Source organism: Centrocercus urophasianus, unplaced genomic scaffold, assembly GCF_019232065.1.
Source record: "Centrocercus urophasianus isolate 14NV4802_14NV808 unplaced genomic scaffold, USGS_Curo_1.0 seq_542, whole genome shotgun sequence".
Classification (NCBI taxonomy): domain Eukaryota; kingdom Metazoa; phylum Chordata; class Aves; order Galliformes; family Phasianidae; genus Centrocercus; species Centrocercus urophasianus.
In genome coordinates this window covers 1-14,217 of record NW_024885136.1, presented here as the reverse complement: position 1 = coordinate 14,217, position 14,217 = coordinate 1, and the positions used below count along the sequence as shown (strand labels likewise).

Genomic DNA, 14,217 nt, shown 5'->3' with positions numbered 1-14,217 from the left:
GGAACGGGACGGGGCGGGCGGGGACGAGGAGGGCGGAACCGGGAGTCGAGGGGAGGAGACGGCACGGAGGCGGCGGCAGGTCCGGGGCCGGAGGTCCGGTAACGGGGATCGTCCGGGTCGGGAGTCCGGTAACGGGGTTGGTACGGGGGGTCCGTTCCCGGTCGGTGCGGGGGTCCCGGTTCGTGCAGAGCTGCCGGGCTCCCAGACAGGAGATGCTGGGGATGGTGACCCCCCCTTCGGGCCACCCTCCACGTTCGGTGCTGTGCCCCAGAATTGGGGCCGCTGCTATCCCTGTCCCATCCCACACCGCAGGACCCCATCTTGTCCCACGGCTGCCAGCACCGAGGGGGACCCTGAGGACAGCTGCAGGCCCCGGACGGACGGACGGACGGGTGGCGCTGCCATCGGTGCCCCTGTTTAGGATGGCAGGCCGGGATCCCGCACCCTCATCCTGCGACTGCTTTGTGGCGCTGCCTCCGCACACCGCAGCGCCCGCTGTCGTCTTCGGCAAGAACGCCGACCGCCCGCGGCACGAAGTGCAGGAGATCGCCTACATCCCCTCCGCCGTCCACCGCCCCGGGGACAAAGTGCAGGTGAGAACCGTGCCAGGGCAGCGGCGTGACGGCTCTCGGTGTCCCCGTGCCAGCGGTGTGATGAGCGCGCTGGGTCTCAGCCCTGCCGTCTCCCCTCAGTGCACCTACATCGAGATCGAGCAGGTGGAGCGGACCCACGCGGTGGTGCTGAGCCGTCCTGCCTGGCTGTGGGGTGCCGAGATGGGTGCCAACGAGCACGGTGTCTGCGTGGGCAACGAGGGCGTATGGACCCATGAGCCTGTTGGGGAGGATGAGGCGCTGCTGGGTATGGACCTGGTGAGGTGAGGAGCATCCCCTCATCACCCCGCAGTTCCCTTGGGGTGCACGTGGCCCACGGGGTGCTGCTGTGCTGCAGGCTGGGCTTGGAGAGGGGCGGCTCTGCCCGGGAAGCATTGGATGTCATCACGGCCCTGCTGGAGCAGCACGGGCAGGGTGGGAGCTGCAAGGAGGAGCCCACACCCTTTGTGTACCACAACACCTTCCTGCTGGCTGACCGCCACGAGGCCTGGGTGCTGGAGACGGCCGGCAGCTATTGGGCAGCCCAGCGGATCCGAGGTGAGCAGGCATCGGTGGTGGTGGGAGCCTGTGAGCGCACACTCAGCTTCAGGCAGGGTTAATTTGGGGAGCCCCATCCCCCGGGGTCTGCCCCACACCTGACGTACCCTGAACTCCACAGAGGGCAGCCGCAATATCTCCAACCAGCTCAGCATCGGGACGGACATCACAGCTGAGCATCCGGGGCTGCGGCAGCGAGCCCAGAGCCAGGGCTGGTGGAGCGGGGCTGGCCAGTTCAGCTTTGCTGAGGTCTTCTCCCTGGCACAGCAGCCACCACGCATGGAGGCTGCCAAAACCCGCTATCGTGCTGGCAAGGAGCTGCTGCAGCAGCACGCAGGTGAGGACGGGGATGGGAAGAGCAGCCCCCAGCTTGCTCCATGGCAGCCAGCAGCGATGTGGATCTGCTTTGCCTACCAGGACGCATCACAGCAGAGACGTTCATGGCCATCCTGAGGGACAAGGACAGCGGCATCTGCGTGGACTCGGAAGGTTTCCGCACGGCGGGCAGCATGGTGTCCGTGCTGCCCCAGGACCCTGCCTTGCCCTGCATCCATTTCTTCACAGCCACTCCTGACCCTTCCAGGTGAGGAGTCCAGGATGATGAACACGAGACAGAGCCGTGCCCTGGGCTGAGCGTCCCTGCTGCTTTCCACCAGGTCTGTCTTCAAACCCTTCATCTTCGTACCCGGCCTTAAACCTGCACCGCAGGTGATTTCTCCCACCTTCCGTGACGACCCTGCCAAGAAGGTGCCACGCTTCCAGAGCGCCGTCGATCGGAGGCACGAACTTTACCGCCGGCACCAGGCAGCGCTGGAGCTGATGGAGAAGGACCAGGTAGCAGCGAGCCCTTCCCCATGGCCCTTGTTCTGTCCCACGGCAACGTGGGAGGCGGTGGGATGTCCTGATGGCTCCCATCCTCAGCTTTTTTTTGTCCCCAACCCCACCAGGAGCGGGGCTGGGAGCTCCTGCAGACGCTGCGGGACCTGGAGAAGCAGGGCTTGGAGGCAGCGAACGCGCTGCTGGCAGGGAACGTGGCGCCAAGGCCGGAGGAGCTGGCTGAGCTCTTCTTCGACTGCGTGGATGCAGAGATGAAGTTTTACAAATAAACCCCACGCAGGTGGGTTAGGAGAGGACAGGAGCTGAGATCGGGCTCCAGCTCAGACCCCACAGCATTGTTCCCACCTGGGGGTGAGAAACCCTTCCTGGTGCCCCGTCCTGGTTCCTCGCCTCCTCTCGTTTTGGAGCTGTGGAGGGGAATGGCTCCACCAGCACCTCCAGCATCAATCAGTGCTTGTGGTGTGAAAGGGGGGTGCACGGAAGGGGGAGGTAGGGTTCCCTTTCTCAGCTTGGCACGTTGTTCCCACCATTAGCAGAGCTGCTCACGTTCAGTCCCTCAGCAGAGGACCCAGCTGCTGGCTGCAGGGCTCTGCAGCAGACAGAGATCGACGTAAGAATAAAGAGGCTTTAATTCCAACTGCGCAGCACTGTGCTGGTGCCACATACCTGAGGTGCTGCCTATTTCCCTGCCCCTTTGGTACAAGGCTCCCCTTGCAGGGCTGTGGGCCGGGGCTGGCTCAGGATGGCAGCTGGTTTTGGCTGCTGGCTTTGTCCAGGCTTTGCCTGAGGATGGAGCTGAGACTGCCCAGGGCCAGAGGCTGTGCTGGTTCCTGGGCTGGGGGGCAGGCAGCTCTCTGTGCCCAGTGAGCACAGCGGTAAGGGGGGCAGCAGCAGACCCCTGTGCTCCTGCAGCTCCCGCAGACGGGCCTGGTGTTCCTCCAGGGCCTCCCCCCGCCTCCTCCGAGAGCGCCCAGCCAGCTCCTGCTGCAGGTCTGTGAAGAAATCTGCCAGGGATGGTGGGAAGGAGGGAGAGAGGAATGAGAAGAGAGCTCGCCACAGCCAGCTGAGCTCCTTGGTGTTTGTGTCACCCGTGGGGACACAGAGACCCCCAAGCATGCAGCGTGTCTTGCTTCAGTCTGGGCACCTTTGCCTGTGGTGAACGGGGCACCCAGCTCAGAGAACAACTCATCGTCGCTATCCTCGCTGCTGGAGCAATGTTTCTCCTCCTCTTTCTCATCTGGGACAGGATCCACGCAGCCATGGAGGGGCTGGGCGTCCAACTGCAGGAGATGGGGCAGGGCTCCCACCACCAGCTCCCTGCAAGCAGCAAGCAAACAGCAGACATTCCCCCACCGCACAGCATCGTGCTGGGAGAAGCACCGCAGCCCCCCCCTGCCCCACCTGGGCAGATGCAGGCTCAGATTTCCTGGGTCTGGGTGAGGCGTTGAACACAACATTTGAGCTCACAGGGTTTTGGGGGCTCGCTCTCCCCCCCCCCTGCTCACCGTTGGGGCTTCCCCAACCCACCTGTAGCCGGGTTGGTGGGTGCATTCATTTCCTGTCAAGTCCAGGAGGCGGAGGCTGCGGGGCAGCTCATCTGCACACATCAAAGGAAGGAAAAAAGAGACTGAGAAGGGGGCTGAGCCCCACCTGCTCCGTGGAGCCGTGTGTGCAGCAAACCCTGCGTGCTGCTGCTGCCTCCTGGAGTGCTTCACACGCATTCCTGAGGCCACAGCCCTGCCGTGGGAAGCTGCCTCTCATCTCAAAGCTGGGGAAACTGAGGCAGGGAGGGAGGGGACACGTATTCCATACAATCTGATAGTGAGAAAAGAGGCCTTCTCCCTTTCCCAGACTGTCACTGTTGCCTTTCTCGCATCTGTCTGCAAACAGAAGATAGCACACTAGAAACACTGCAGAAGAGCAGAGGGAAAATACCTCTCCATCCCTTCTCTTTGTGCCAAAAAACATCCAGGAGAGGATCCTCCCAGAAGGCTGAGGCAGTGTGAGCCTATCTGCACCATCTCTGCCTTGTAGGGGCAGGAAACACCTTCTGGGTTGAAGAGGGCTGGAGCAGTTCAGGTTGAGATCCCTGAGGCTGCCAGGAGCTGCTTTCCATGTTCTGCTGAAGCAGAACACAAGGTGGAAGCAGACACCTGGAGTTTGCTAGGGGAAAGGCTCACTCAAAGCCACCTGTGGGGCTCCCAGTGCCCTGCTGAGACACACATCCCAGCCCCAGGATGGCTGTGCTGGAGTTCTGCTGGAACCCAAGTGCTGCAGAGCACAGGGACAGGGCCAAGGCTCTGCTGGTGCCACCCCACCTGCATCCAGAGTCTGGATCTGGTTCTGGGACAGGTCCAGGAAGCGCAGGTGTTGCAGGGGCCGTAGGTTCTCCACCTTGCGGATGCAGTTTCCAGCCAGTGAGAGGAACCTGGGGAGCACAGGGAGGGCAGAAGCAGGAGCTGTGACCCCCCTCTGGAGATGGGACACTGTGGTCCCCAGGGTGACAGCCGTGCAGCACTGCTGCTCTGAGAATGGCAAACCCTTGTGACAAACCACTGCAAAGTCATCCTGTAACTTGAATGCTCCCTTGATCACATGCATCCCCTTAGTGGCACTCACTGCAGGTTGGGAAAGCAGTCCAGGTTCTCGATTTTCTCAATTCGGTTCTGGGGAAAAACAAAACAAAACAAAAAACTACAACACAACACAACAAAACATGATTTTCTACTGCATGGAAAATCAGAGTTCAGGAGCACTCCAGAATCATTCCAATCTCATGTGCAACAACAGTGTTCACCATCTCCTCTAGGAGCTTTATGGAGAGGGCGTGGGGGCTGCATGGGAGCCCAGTAGAACTAAGGCTCCTCAGTTGGGTTTAGAAAAGCCAGAACCTCACTCAAATTATGTCATAGGAAGGGAGAACCGTAGGTCTCTCTGGCAGTGCTGGGGGGCAAAACTGGGGGTGTTTATGCTGGCCCCAAAGGAGGCTGTTCCCCATAGGACCAGGCTCTGCCTGCTACCTTACCCGCTGCAGGTAGAGGCTGTGAATCCCCGGCAGGCTCCCCAGCCTCCCAATGGTGCAGATATCCTCCCGATCCAAGCGGATGGTCTGGAGGGCTGGCAGCTCCCCGGAGCTGGTGAAAGGATTGTTCTGAGGGAGCCTGTTGTGCCCACCCCCCACCTGCTGGCCTCCCCATGGTTTCTCACCAGCTCTCTGGTCTCACGGTCTCCCCCAGCCCAGGAAAGCTCCGTGCAGCCATAAGGCGGTCAGTGAGGGTCACCCCCAGGGACATCTGCTCACAGCCTAGAGGAAATCAGGCTCAGCAGCGGCTTCAATCCCCTGCATCCCAGTCAGCAGGCTCTGTGACGGCACACTCACCCCCAGGCAGAGCCTCCTCCTCCCCAGCCACGGTGGGTGCTGGCGAGCAGGATCTCTGCCCCCTTGTTGTGTCCTTGTGCTGTGCGGATAGGGGGATGCGCGGGAGGGCTGGGGCAGACATGTCGCCTCCGTGAGGGGAAAAGGCACCAGGTAGAAAGAGAGAGGCAGCAATGGGAGGGGAATAAACGGGGAGCGGGAACAGGCGGAAACAGAAGGGCCAGGGATGCGCCGGGCCGGGTGGGCAGCAGGCCCAGCCCAGAACACCGCGACCCACGAGCAGGCCGCAGCGCGCCGGTTGCTAAGAGACGGGACGCGCCGGAAGGAGCGCACCGGAAGGGGCGGGCCTTTACAGCACCCCGGCGCATGCGCGCAACCGATGCCCCGCCTCCCCACAAGGCTCCGCGCATCCGCGGCAAAGATGGCGGCGCTGAGCGGCCCTGCGCCGTGGCGGCGGGGTGAGTGGGGGGCCCGGGCGGGCACGGCGCTCCTTTCCGCGGCCCGGCTCCCTCTCTGCTTCTCCTGAGCGCTTCTCTGTCCCCGCAGGCTGGCTGCCCGCCCTGCAGCTCGTCCGGCGCGCCTCTAAGGCGGTCACCCGGCACTGGAAGGCCATGCACTTCCAGCGCCAGAAGCTGATGGCCGTCACCGAGTACATCGCGCCGAGGCCCGCCGTCCCCGAGCGCTGCCTGCCTGCTAAGAGGAAGGCGGAGGAGGAGGAGGAGGTAACGGTGGGCCGCCCCAGGAGTTGCGGGCTGCACACTGTAGGCCCCGTGCAGGCCCAGCGGTGTCCCCCAAGTGCCGGGCCGTGGCGCTCCCGTGGCCGCTTCCTCCCTGCAGGAGTACGGCTATGCCCGGCTGCTCCGGCGGCAGGTGGAGGAGGTGTTCCGGGACAACCGGATGGTCGCGGTGTGTCAATACAACTACATGCCCGGGGAGGACATGGTGCTGATGAGGCACTACCTGCGGAAGCACAATATTGAGGTCAAATTCGTCCTGAACGAGGTAGGGGGCTGGGGAAGCTGCAGGGCTCCCCCTGCTGCAGCCCCCAGGCCTCCTTCCCCACCACTGAGTGCTGCCTCCCACAGATCGTCCGCCCCGTGCTGTCCCAGTCTCGCTATAAGAACCTCCTCCCGCTCTTTGTGTCCCGCAATATCCTTCTGGTGAGCCCAGAAACGAAGGCCAAGGAGATGCTGCGGATCCTGAAGGGAGTGCCGCAGATCAACCTGCTGGGTGAGAGCCCGGGGCTCCTGCATGATGCAGCTGGGGGAGGAAAGGTTGGATATCAGGAACAGGTTCTTCACCAGAGGGTTGTGGGCATGGACCAAGCTGCCCAGATCATGGTACCCAGTTCAGGAAGCACCTGGATGGCATTCTTAGCCACGTGATCTTTGGGTGGTCCTCTGTGGATCCTTATGGGTCCCTTAAACCTCGGGATATTCTGTCATTCTTTGAAGTGGTTCCCCAGGCGTGAGGAGGAGATGAGGGCAGAGCAGCTGCTTGTGGGGTTGCAGCTGTCCCCTGTCCCCATCTTGGCAGCCTTCAATGCCAGGAGCTCCAGCACAAACACTTCAGTCCTCGCAGCACGCTGCTGCCCCTCAGCTGTGCCTGCTTCTCTTTCAGGTGCTTGCATTGACGACACCATCCTGAGCAGGCAGGGAGTGGAGAACTTTGCCAAGCTGCCCTCACTGGAGGCCTCGCAGGGGCAGACGCTGGGCGCCCTGGCACTCCTGCCCTCCCAGACGTGTTCCATGCTGCAGCACGGAGCCGCACACCTCACAGCACTGCTGGACGGGCACATCCACCAGCTGCAGGCTGGGGCTGGCAAGACAGAGAGCCCAGCAGGGACAGAGCCTGCCCAGAGCTCGGGGACACAGTGACACTCATCCCCAGCCCCCAGTTGTGCCCATTCACCAGCTGTGCTTGCAGGCAGGGCTTGGAGGTTCAGCCATGCGTGGGCAACCAGCAGTGGGTCTGAGTCTGGCCCAGCTCATCCCTTTGCTCTGCTCCAGTGCTTGTCTGCATGCACCAGTGGCACATGGGTCGGCCCAGCTGTGCTTTGGGTGCTGTGGGACGTGCTCAGGGAAGCTCTGGTTCTGACTGAAGAGGGCAGAGACCTGTGGCAGTGCTGGCACAGAGGACATCCAATGCTCAGAGCCACCAGTGGCGTGCAGGAGTGTGCTGCAGCTCTCCCTGTATGGCAGGCATGGAGCTGAGTGCGTGGGGCTGCTGGCTGTTGCATTAAAGTTGGCTGCGTGGTGGTAGCGATCCTGGAGGCCTGGTTCATCTCTGGGAAGGGTGGGCTGGGGGTTCTTCTGCGTTCTCAAGTATGAGTTCAAATGCATCCTTCTCCTTGGCCCCCATCTCTCCATTGTCACAGCAGAGCCTCAGCCGGGCAGGAGCTGTGGTGGGGTGGGAAGGAGACCCCAAAGCCCCTGGTGGGTTTCCCTGCTCCGTGGGGCACCGCAGCGGGGTGTGGGGCAGAGCAAGGGGGGCTCAGCCCGGGGGAGGCCGCGTTGTGGCTCTGTTGCTCTCAACGCGTCCGATTTCCCGGGGCGAGGAAGGGTTTGGGGAAGGGGGAGGGTGCGGGCTGAGCGCTCCGGGGCCGGACGCGATCCCAACGCACGGAGCCTCCGGTGCAGCCGGCGAAGTTGGGGCGGCGGTACCGCGGCGGGGTCTCGGGGTTCTCGGCGCTGTCGGCTCCGGTCCTCCACGGTGCAGGGGGCAGAACCGAGCGGCTGTGACCCGGTGCCTCCGCCTCCTTCCGTGTTCCGCTTCCTGCAACCGCCGGGCGGGATGCGACCGGCCCCGGCCCTGGCTCTGCGCCCGCCGTCCGCACAGGTGAACAACCGGGAACCACCGGGGGAGGAGGGGGGCGGGGGGGCTCCGGTCCCGCTCCCCTTTCAACGGGCGTCTGCTGCCCGCCGAGGCCGGGCGCGCTGCCCCGCTCCGGGGCTGACGGCGGTGGGGTCGGGCTGAGCGATGCGCGGAAATTTTCCCGTTACCGGAGGGGCGTCGGGGCCGCTGCTGCGGCACGGCGCGGAGACCCCCGGACCGTCCGCATCCCCTCCGCTCTCGGACGGGGCCGCGGCTGCCGCTGCCCGTTGTCGGAGGGGCTCCCGGGGCAGCGCTGGGCGAGGGGGTGGGGAGGGCGAGAAGGGGAACCCACCGAGCTGCTCGTGGGATGCGGACCGGACTCTGGACCCGCCGTACGGGTGAGGTAAGGCGGGGCAGGGCGGGGCGGCACCGGGCACGGCTTCCGGCTCCGGGAGGAACCTCCCTGGGGAAACTGAGGCACGGGGACACCGCTCTGCCCGGGCGTGGGCACCCACGGAGCGGGGAGGTGCGGGTTGTGGGCGTGCAGCGGTTCTGCTTTGCCCCCATCCCGCGACCGCTCCGTTGCCCTTGGTGGGGGGCAGCAGGGCTGCGGGTAGGGGGTCCCCAGCTGGGGACCTCCACACAGGGGTCCCTGAGCAGGCTCCCCCTCCCCACAGTGGGTCCCACCTCCTGGACTGTGACAGCTGAGCTCAGACCCTTCAGCGTGGACCCTCCTGTGCCCACTGGCCATGGGCAGCCACGAAAAGGATCCATCTTCTCCCAAAAAGGCCCTGTCACGCTCCAACAGCACCGTGTCTTCCAAGCACAGCAGCATCCAGCAGGTCGGGGACCTCAGTGGGATCCTAACCGCATCCAGCCTCAGGGGTGTTGTGGGGTCTCAGGGGGCTTCACTCTGCTCTGATCAGAGGGATACAGAGATGCTCTGGTACCCCTGGGGGACAAGGTGGGAGCTGGAAGCGGTGGCTGTTGCAGGATCCCTCCCACTGACCTCTGTCTCCATAGGGCTCGGAGAGCTGGGAGGTGGTGGAGGAGCCCCGAGGTCGGGGCAGCCCAGGCCGGGATCCGGAGAGGCAGGAGGGCTACCTGCTCAAGAAGAGAAAGTGGCCCCTGAAGGGCTGGCACAAGGTAACGGGGTGCTGGGGGCAGCGTGCCCAGCCCTGAGCAGGTTTAGGCCCCTGCAATGGGGGCTGTAGGGATTCACCTCTGTCTCTCTCTGTCCCCAGAGGTACTTTGTGCTGGAAAATGGCATCCTGAAATATGCCACCACGCGCCAGGATGTGAGTATGGGGCTGAGCTGCGCCTGTGCAGCCTCCCTATGGGATCTGGTTGGGGGGAGACCCCCATTTTGCCATAAGTCTCCTCTTGACGGGGGTCCCTGGGCTCCCCAGGTCCTCAAAGGCAAGCTGCACGGCGCCATTGATGTCCGTCAGTCTGTCATGTCTGTCAACAAGAAGGCGCAGCGGGTGGACCTGGACACAGAGGAGAACATCTACCACCTCAAGGTCTGGGGGCACCCAGTGGGGGATGGAGCTGGGGCTCGGAGGGGTCTGGGCTGTTGTCTCCCACACACCCACCGTCTGTCCCACAGATCAAATCTGCAGAGCTCTTTGCCAGCTGGGTGAGCAGCCTCTGCTCCCATCATCAGGGGGAGAGTCCAGACCCATTCGCTTCTGCCAGGAGGACCCCCAGCTCCTCACAGGTCGGTGGCATCTTGAGGTGGACATGTGGGACTGTGTCTGGGAATGGGGCTCCTGATGGCATCCTTTCTATCTTCAGGGTCCGTGGACACGGATCGTGCCCTCCGGCAGCGCCCCTGCCCTGTCTGCCCTCGCCAGCTCCAGGGACAAGGTGGATGCGTGGCTGAAGGACAGTGAGGGGCTGGAGCGCTGCTCAGCTGGTGAGCAGGAAAGGGAGGGGCCCCACTTCCATCATCCCCATCTCCATCGTCTCCATCCCCATCCCTGACCGAAGCACCTCCGCTCCCACTCAGAGCTGTCAGCGTGCCAGGCACAGCTGCGGGAGCTGACAGAGATGCTGCAGAGCCTCGAGTCCCTGCACCGCATCCCCTCCGCGCCCCTCATCTCCAGCACCCAGGTGAGTGCCAGAGTGTGGGGCCGATCCTCACAGCCCCCAGCCCCGCTCTCACCACCCATCCCCCTCCCGCAGCCCTCAGCTGCCACGGAGAGGCCCAAGAAGGGTCGGAGGACCACCAGGATGTGGTGCACTCAGAGCTTTGCCAAGGATGACACCATCGGACGGGTGAGGCGGGTGCAGGCCGTGTGTGTGCCGAACCCGGGGCTGGATCTCTTGCTGAGCTCCCTTTCCCCTCCAGGTGGGGCGGCTGCACGGCTCCGTCCCCAACCTTTCGCGTTACCTGGAGCCCAGCCAGGGCCAGCTGCCCTTCAGCCTGCCTCCTGAGTACAGCCAGCTGCAGCGCAGCTTCTGGGTGCTGGCACAGAAAGGTGGGCCACGGGGGGCAGCCCCAGCGGGGGGGGACTGCGGGGAGGGGAAATGATGCCACAACCTCACCGCCCGCCCCTGTCCCTGCAGTGCACGGCTCACTCAGCAGCGTGGTGACAGCACTGACGGCTGAGAGGGCTCGCCTGGAGGACATGCAGCGGGCATTGGACCGTCGGCGCTCAGCCCCACGCCCCGGCAGTGCTGGTCCCACTGGGGTGAGAGGGGCTGTGGGCCTGGGGGGGCTGTGCTGGGGTCAGGGGGCACAGGTCTGGAGGGGCTGCCCCTGTCCTGGGGGTGCGCTGCAAGTCATCGCGGCTTCGTCCAAATGCTGGGGGTCTGGGTGACCCTGTGTGTACACCTGAGCCCCTGCATGGAATTGGGAGGATGCTGTGGGGGATTTGGCTCAGCTCAGCCCCTCCGCAGGCCCCCCTGCCAGGCCTGGAGCCACGGGATGGGCTGCAGCGCTTCCATTCGCTCTCTGTTTCCTCTGACACCACCATGGACTCCTTTGCCTCACTACTCCCCAATGAGGTGATGTGGGGGCAGGGGATGGGACCGGGGGGGCAATGGGGTGGATGCTGAGCCCTGCTGTCCCTGCAGCCCGACATGCTGCCTGCCAAAGGCCGGGAGCAGCAGCGCTCGCAGCGCAGCATCGCCTCGCTGGCCGATTCGCACACTGAGTTCTTCGATGCCTGTGAGGTGTTCCTCTCTGCCAGCTCCTCTGAGAATGAGGTGGGGGATCTTAGGATAGGGGTGGGCAGGGAGGGCTCTGCAAAGCCGAATGGGACCCCCAGGCTTGGTGCTGCTCCAGTCAGTTCATCTCTCTGTTCTCTCACCCCCTTCCTCTCCATTAGCCAGCCCAGGCCTCCGTGTCCTCTCTTGTTCCTTTGTCTCTTCCAGCTACCCACAGTCCCCCCAAACAGGGTGTTTGGGATATCCCCACTCTCTAAGCCTAGCAGTGGAACCAGGCTCCCCCCCCAGCTCCCTCCATCCCTCAGTCCCTGCATCCCCGTACTGTTCCCATGTTGGATCCCCCCGTCCTGTCCCACACAACCAACCTCCTCCACGGGTGCCCTTCCCACCAACCCCCCCGCTGGGTGACCCCCACCCCCCCTGCAGCCCACCCGACTGTGCCCGTCCCCAGGCGTCGGACGATGAGTCCTGCATCAGTGAAGCTACCAACAGTATTGATGAGGATCTGGCCGAGCCGGTGGGGCCTGGACGTCCCCAAACAGGTATAGAACATGTAGGTGGGGGGACAGGGTGCTGGGGCAGGGGCACGCCGCTTCACATCCCAACGTCCCATAGGAATGGACAGCCTAGGGGGGCTGGTGGAGCTGCCCTCACTGGAGCTGCCAGGGCCGGGACCACAGCGTCGGAGCCGTCTGCCTGCTCCCCCCGCACCACCAGGGGATGTGAGCTTGTGGGGGCTGCTGCGGAGCAGCGTGGGCAAGGATCTGTCCCGCGTGGCTCTGCCGGTGCAGCTGAATGAGCCCCTCAACACCCTGCAGCGCCTGTGTGAGGAGCTGGAGTACAGCACACTGCTCGACCGCGCCGCCCGTGCACGGGACCCCCGGCAGCGCCTGGTGGGGGACATGGGGTGGGGGATGTGGGTGGGGGGATGCAGAGGGACGTGGGTGAGAGACGTAGGTTTGGAGTGATGTAGGGTGGGGGAGTGCAGGGGGGGACGTGGATCGGGGCAGATATGTGTGGGGGATCACCAGTTGAGGGGATGTGGGGTGGTGGGGCACAGGTGGTGGGACAGATTGGGGTGAACGTGGAGGGGACGTGGATTTGGGGGATGTGGGTTGGGGAGACACGAGGTTGGTGGGAAATGGGTTACATGGATGTGGAAGGGAGGACACAGAAGGACGTGAGTGAGGTTAGGGGACGCCCCAAGTGGGATGAGCTTGCCTTGGCCCCCCCAGTGCATTGACCCAGGTGTGGCTGTGCAGGTCTACGTGGCTGCCTTCGCTGTGTCTGCCTACGCCTCCACCTTCTACCGTGCGGGCAGCAAACCCTTCAACCCAGTGCTGGGTGAGACTTACGAGTGTGTGCGGCCCGACCGCGGCTTCCGCTTCATCAGCGAGCAGGTAGCGTGGGGCTGGGTGGGAAGGGAGGGGCGTGGGGGGGCCGGAGGGGCAGCGACTCCTCCTTTATCCTCCCCCAGGTCAGCCATCACCCCCCCATCTCTGCTTGCCACGCCGAGTCTGACAACTTCGTCTTCTGGCAAGGTGGGTGTGGGGATGCAGGGGCCACGTAGGGGGTCACAGAGTGGGCCGGATCCTCACCTGCCGCCGTCCTCCAGACATGAGATGGAAGAACAAATTCTGGGGCAAATCCTTGGAGATCGTCCCTGTGGGCACCGTCAACGTCCGCCTGCCCAGGTGAGCGCCACCCACCTCCCACCCCCTCCAGCCCTCTACTCGCGGCCCTTTCCCTCCCCCCCCTCAAATTCAGCCGGCTGTCGGCAGGTCTGGGGACCACTTCGAGTGGAACAAGGTCACCACCTGCATCCACAACGTGCTCAGCGGCCCGCGCTGGATCGAGCACTACGGCGAGGTGCTGATCCGCAACACGCGGGACGCCTCCTACCACTGCAAGATCACCTTCTGCAAGGTGCGCCCCGCCCACCGCTTGGCCACGCCCCCCGATGTGCTCCACACGGCGCCGGCTCCCGTTGTGTTACTATAGTCTGGCCCCGCCCCCCGACAGGGCCCCGCCCCTTCGCCGATCTTCTCAGCCAATCACTGGCCCTCGTTTGCCTCGCTCCTTTCCCACGCGTGCCACACCCTTTCTGAATGGCCCCACCTCCCGAATCCCCGCCCTTTATGAATGATCCCAGCCTTTCTTACTGGCGCCGCTCCTTCTTAGTGACTCCGCCCTTTCTGAACGGCCCCTTTGGAACGGCCGTGCCTTTAACCCTTCCCCGTAACCCCACCCTTCCCGGCCCCATCCTTTCCCATTGCCCCCACGCCTCCCCTTCCTCCCCAGGCACGGTATTGGGGCGCGGGTGCCAACGAAGTGCAGGGCGCGGTGCTGAGCCGCAGCGGGGCCGTGGTGGAGCGCCTGGCCGGCAAATGGCACGAAGGGCTGTTCCGTGGGCCAGCCCCAGGGCAGTGCGTCTGGAGAGCCAGTAAGGAGCCGGGAGGGGCACAGTGGGGGGGGGAGGACGCTTAGGATGCTATGGAGGTGCTGAGCATGTGACCCTCCCCAACCCCCCCATCAGACCCTATGCCCACCGAACACGAGCGAAACTACGGCTTCACCCAGTTCGCGCTGGAGCTGAACGAGCTCACGCCTGAGCTGCGCAGGGTGCTGCCCTCCACCGACACGCGCCTGCGGCCCGACCAGCGGTGAGCAGCATGGGGACGGGGGCTGTGTGCCGGGGTGGGGGGAAGGGGGGGCGGCTCCTTACAGCTCTTGGCCCCCCCCTGCAGGTACCTGGAGGAGGGCAACGTGGCGGCAGCTGAGGCGCAGAAGCGTCAGATCGAGCAGCTGCAGCGGGACAGGCGCCGCGTGATGGAGGAGAACAACATCACACACCAGGCACGCTTCTTC

The 14,217-nt window shown here is 64.2% G+C and overlaps 4 protein-coding genes across 5 annotated transcripts; 3 read left to right on the top strand and 1 right to left on the bottom strand.

The window, feature by feature from the left end:
• Positions 1–422: 422 nt before the first annotated feature.
• SCRN2 (secernin 2) lies at positions 423–2,622 on the top strand. The gene is made up of 7 exons (XM_042835765.1): positions 423–593; positions 693–874; positions 949–1,148; positions 1,270–1,485; positions 1,566–1,731; positions 1,805–1,982; positions 2,096–2,622. Exons 1-7 carry the CDS (start codon positions 423–425, stop codon positions 2,252–2,254), a joined length of 1,272 nt encoding a protein of 423 aa, XP_042691699.1. The 3' UTR covers positions 2,255–2,622.
• LRRC46 (leucine rich repeat containing 46) lies at positions 2,605–5,638 on the bottom strand. Of its 2 annotated transcripts, none has more exons than XM_042835766.1 (8): positions 5,365–5,638; positions 5,193–5,289; positions 5,011–5,119; positions 4,605–4,651; positions 4,304–4,413; positions 3,513–3,582; positions 3,130–3,302; positions 2,605–2,989 (listed from the first exon to the last, which is right to left on the bottom strand). In XM_042835766.1, the coding sequence occupies exons 1-8, from the start codon at positions 5,483–5,485 to the stop codon at positions 2,664–2,666; spliced, it is 1,053 nt and encodes a 350-aa protein (XP_042691700.1). In that variant the 5' UTR covers positions 5,486–5,638; the 3' UTR covers positions 2,605–2,663. The 2 variants fall into 2 exon arrangements, with proteins under 2 accessions (XP_042691700.1, XP_042691701.1); XM_042835767.1 differs by having other exon boundaries at positions 2,639–2,989; positions 3,130–3,265.
• A 144-nt stretch (positions 5,639–5,782) lies between these two features.
• On the top strand, positions 5,783–7,626 carry MRPL10 (mitochondrial ribosomal protein L10). The gene is made up of 5 exons (XM_042835763.1): positions 5,783–5,819; positions 5,908–6,083; positions 6,199–6,363; positions 6,447–6,591; positions 6,982–7,626. The coding sequence occupies exons 1-5, from the start codon at positions 5,783–5,785 to the stop codon at positions 7,236–7,238; spliced, it is 780 nt and encodes a 259-aa protein (XP_042691697.1). The 3' UTR covers positions 7,239–7,626.
• Positions 7,627–8,527: 901 nt separating this feature from the next.
• OSBPL7 (oxysterol binding protein like 7) lies at positions 8,528–14,214 on the top strand (the record flags this gene model as incomplete). Its single annotated transcript, XM_042835764.1, has 22 exons — positions 8,528–8,578; positions 8,853–9,017; positions 9,199–9,321; positions 9,420–9,473; positions 9,585–9,698; positions 9,785–9,895; positions 9,973–10,093; positions 10,187–10,290; positions 10,363–10,455; positions 10,529–10,658; positions 10,747–10,871; positions 11,080–11,187; positions 11,257–11,388; positions 11,801–11,891; positions 11,965–12,242; positions 12,612–12,749; positions 12,827–12,890; positions 12,965–13,043; positions 13,131–13,275; positions 13,651–13,792; positions 13,886–14,012; positions 14,097–14,214. Coding segments are annotated over exons 2-22 (2,490 nt in total), but the record flags the coding sequence as incomplete, so codon positions are not given.
• Between the last annotated feature and the right edge of the window lie 3 nt (positions 14,215–14,217).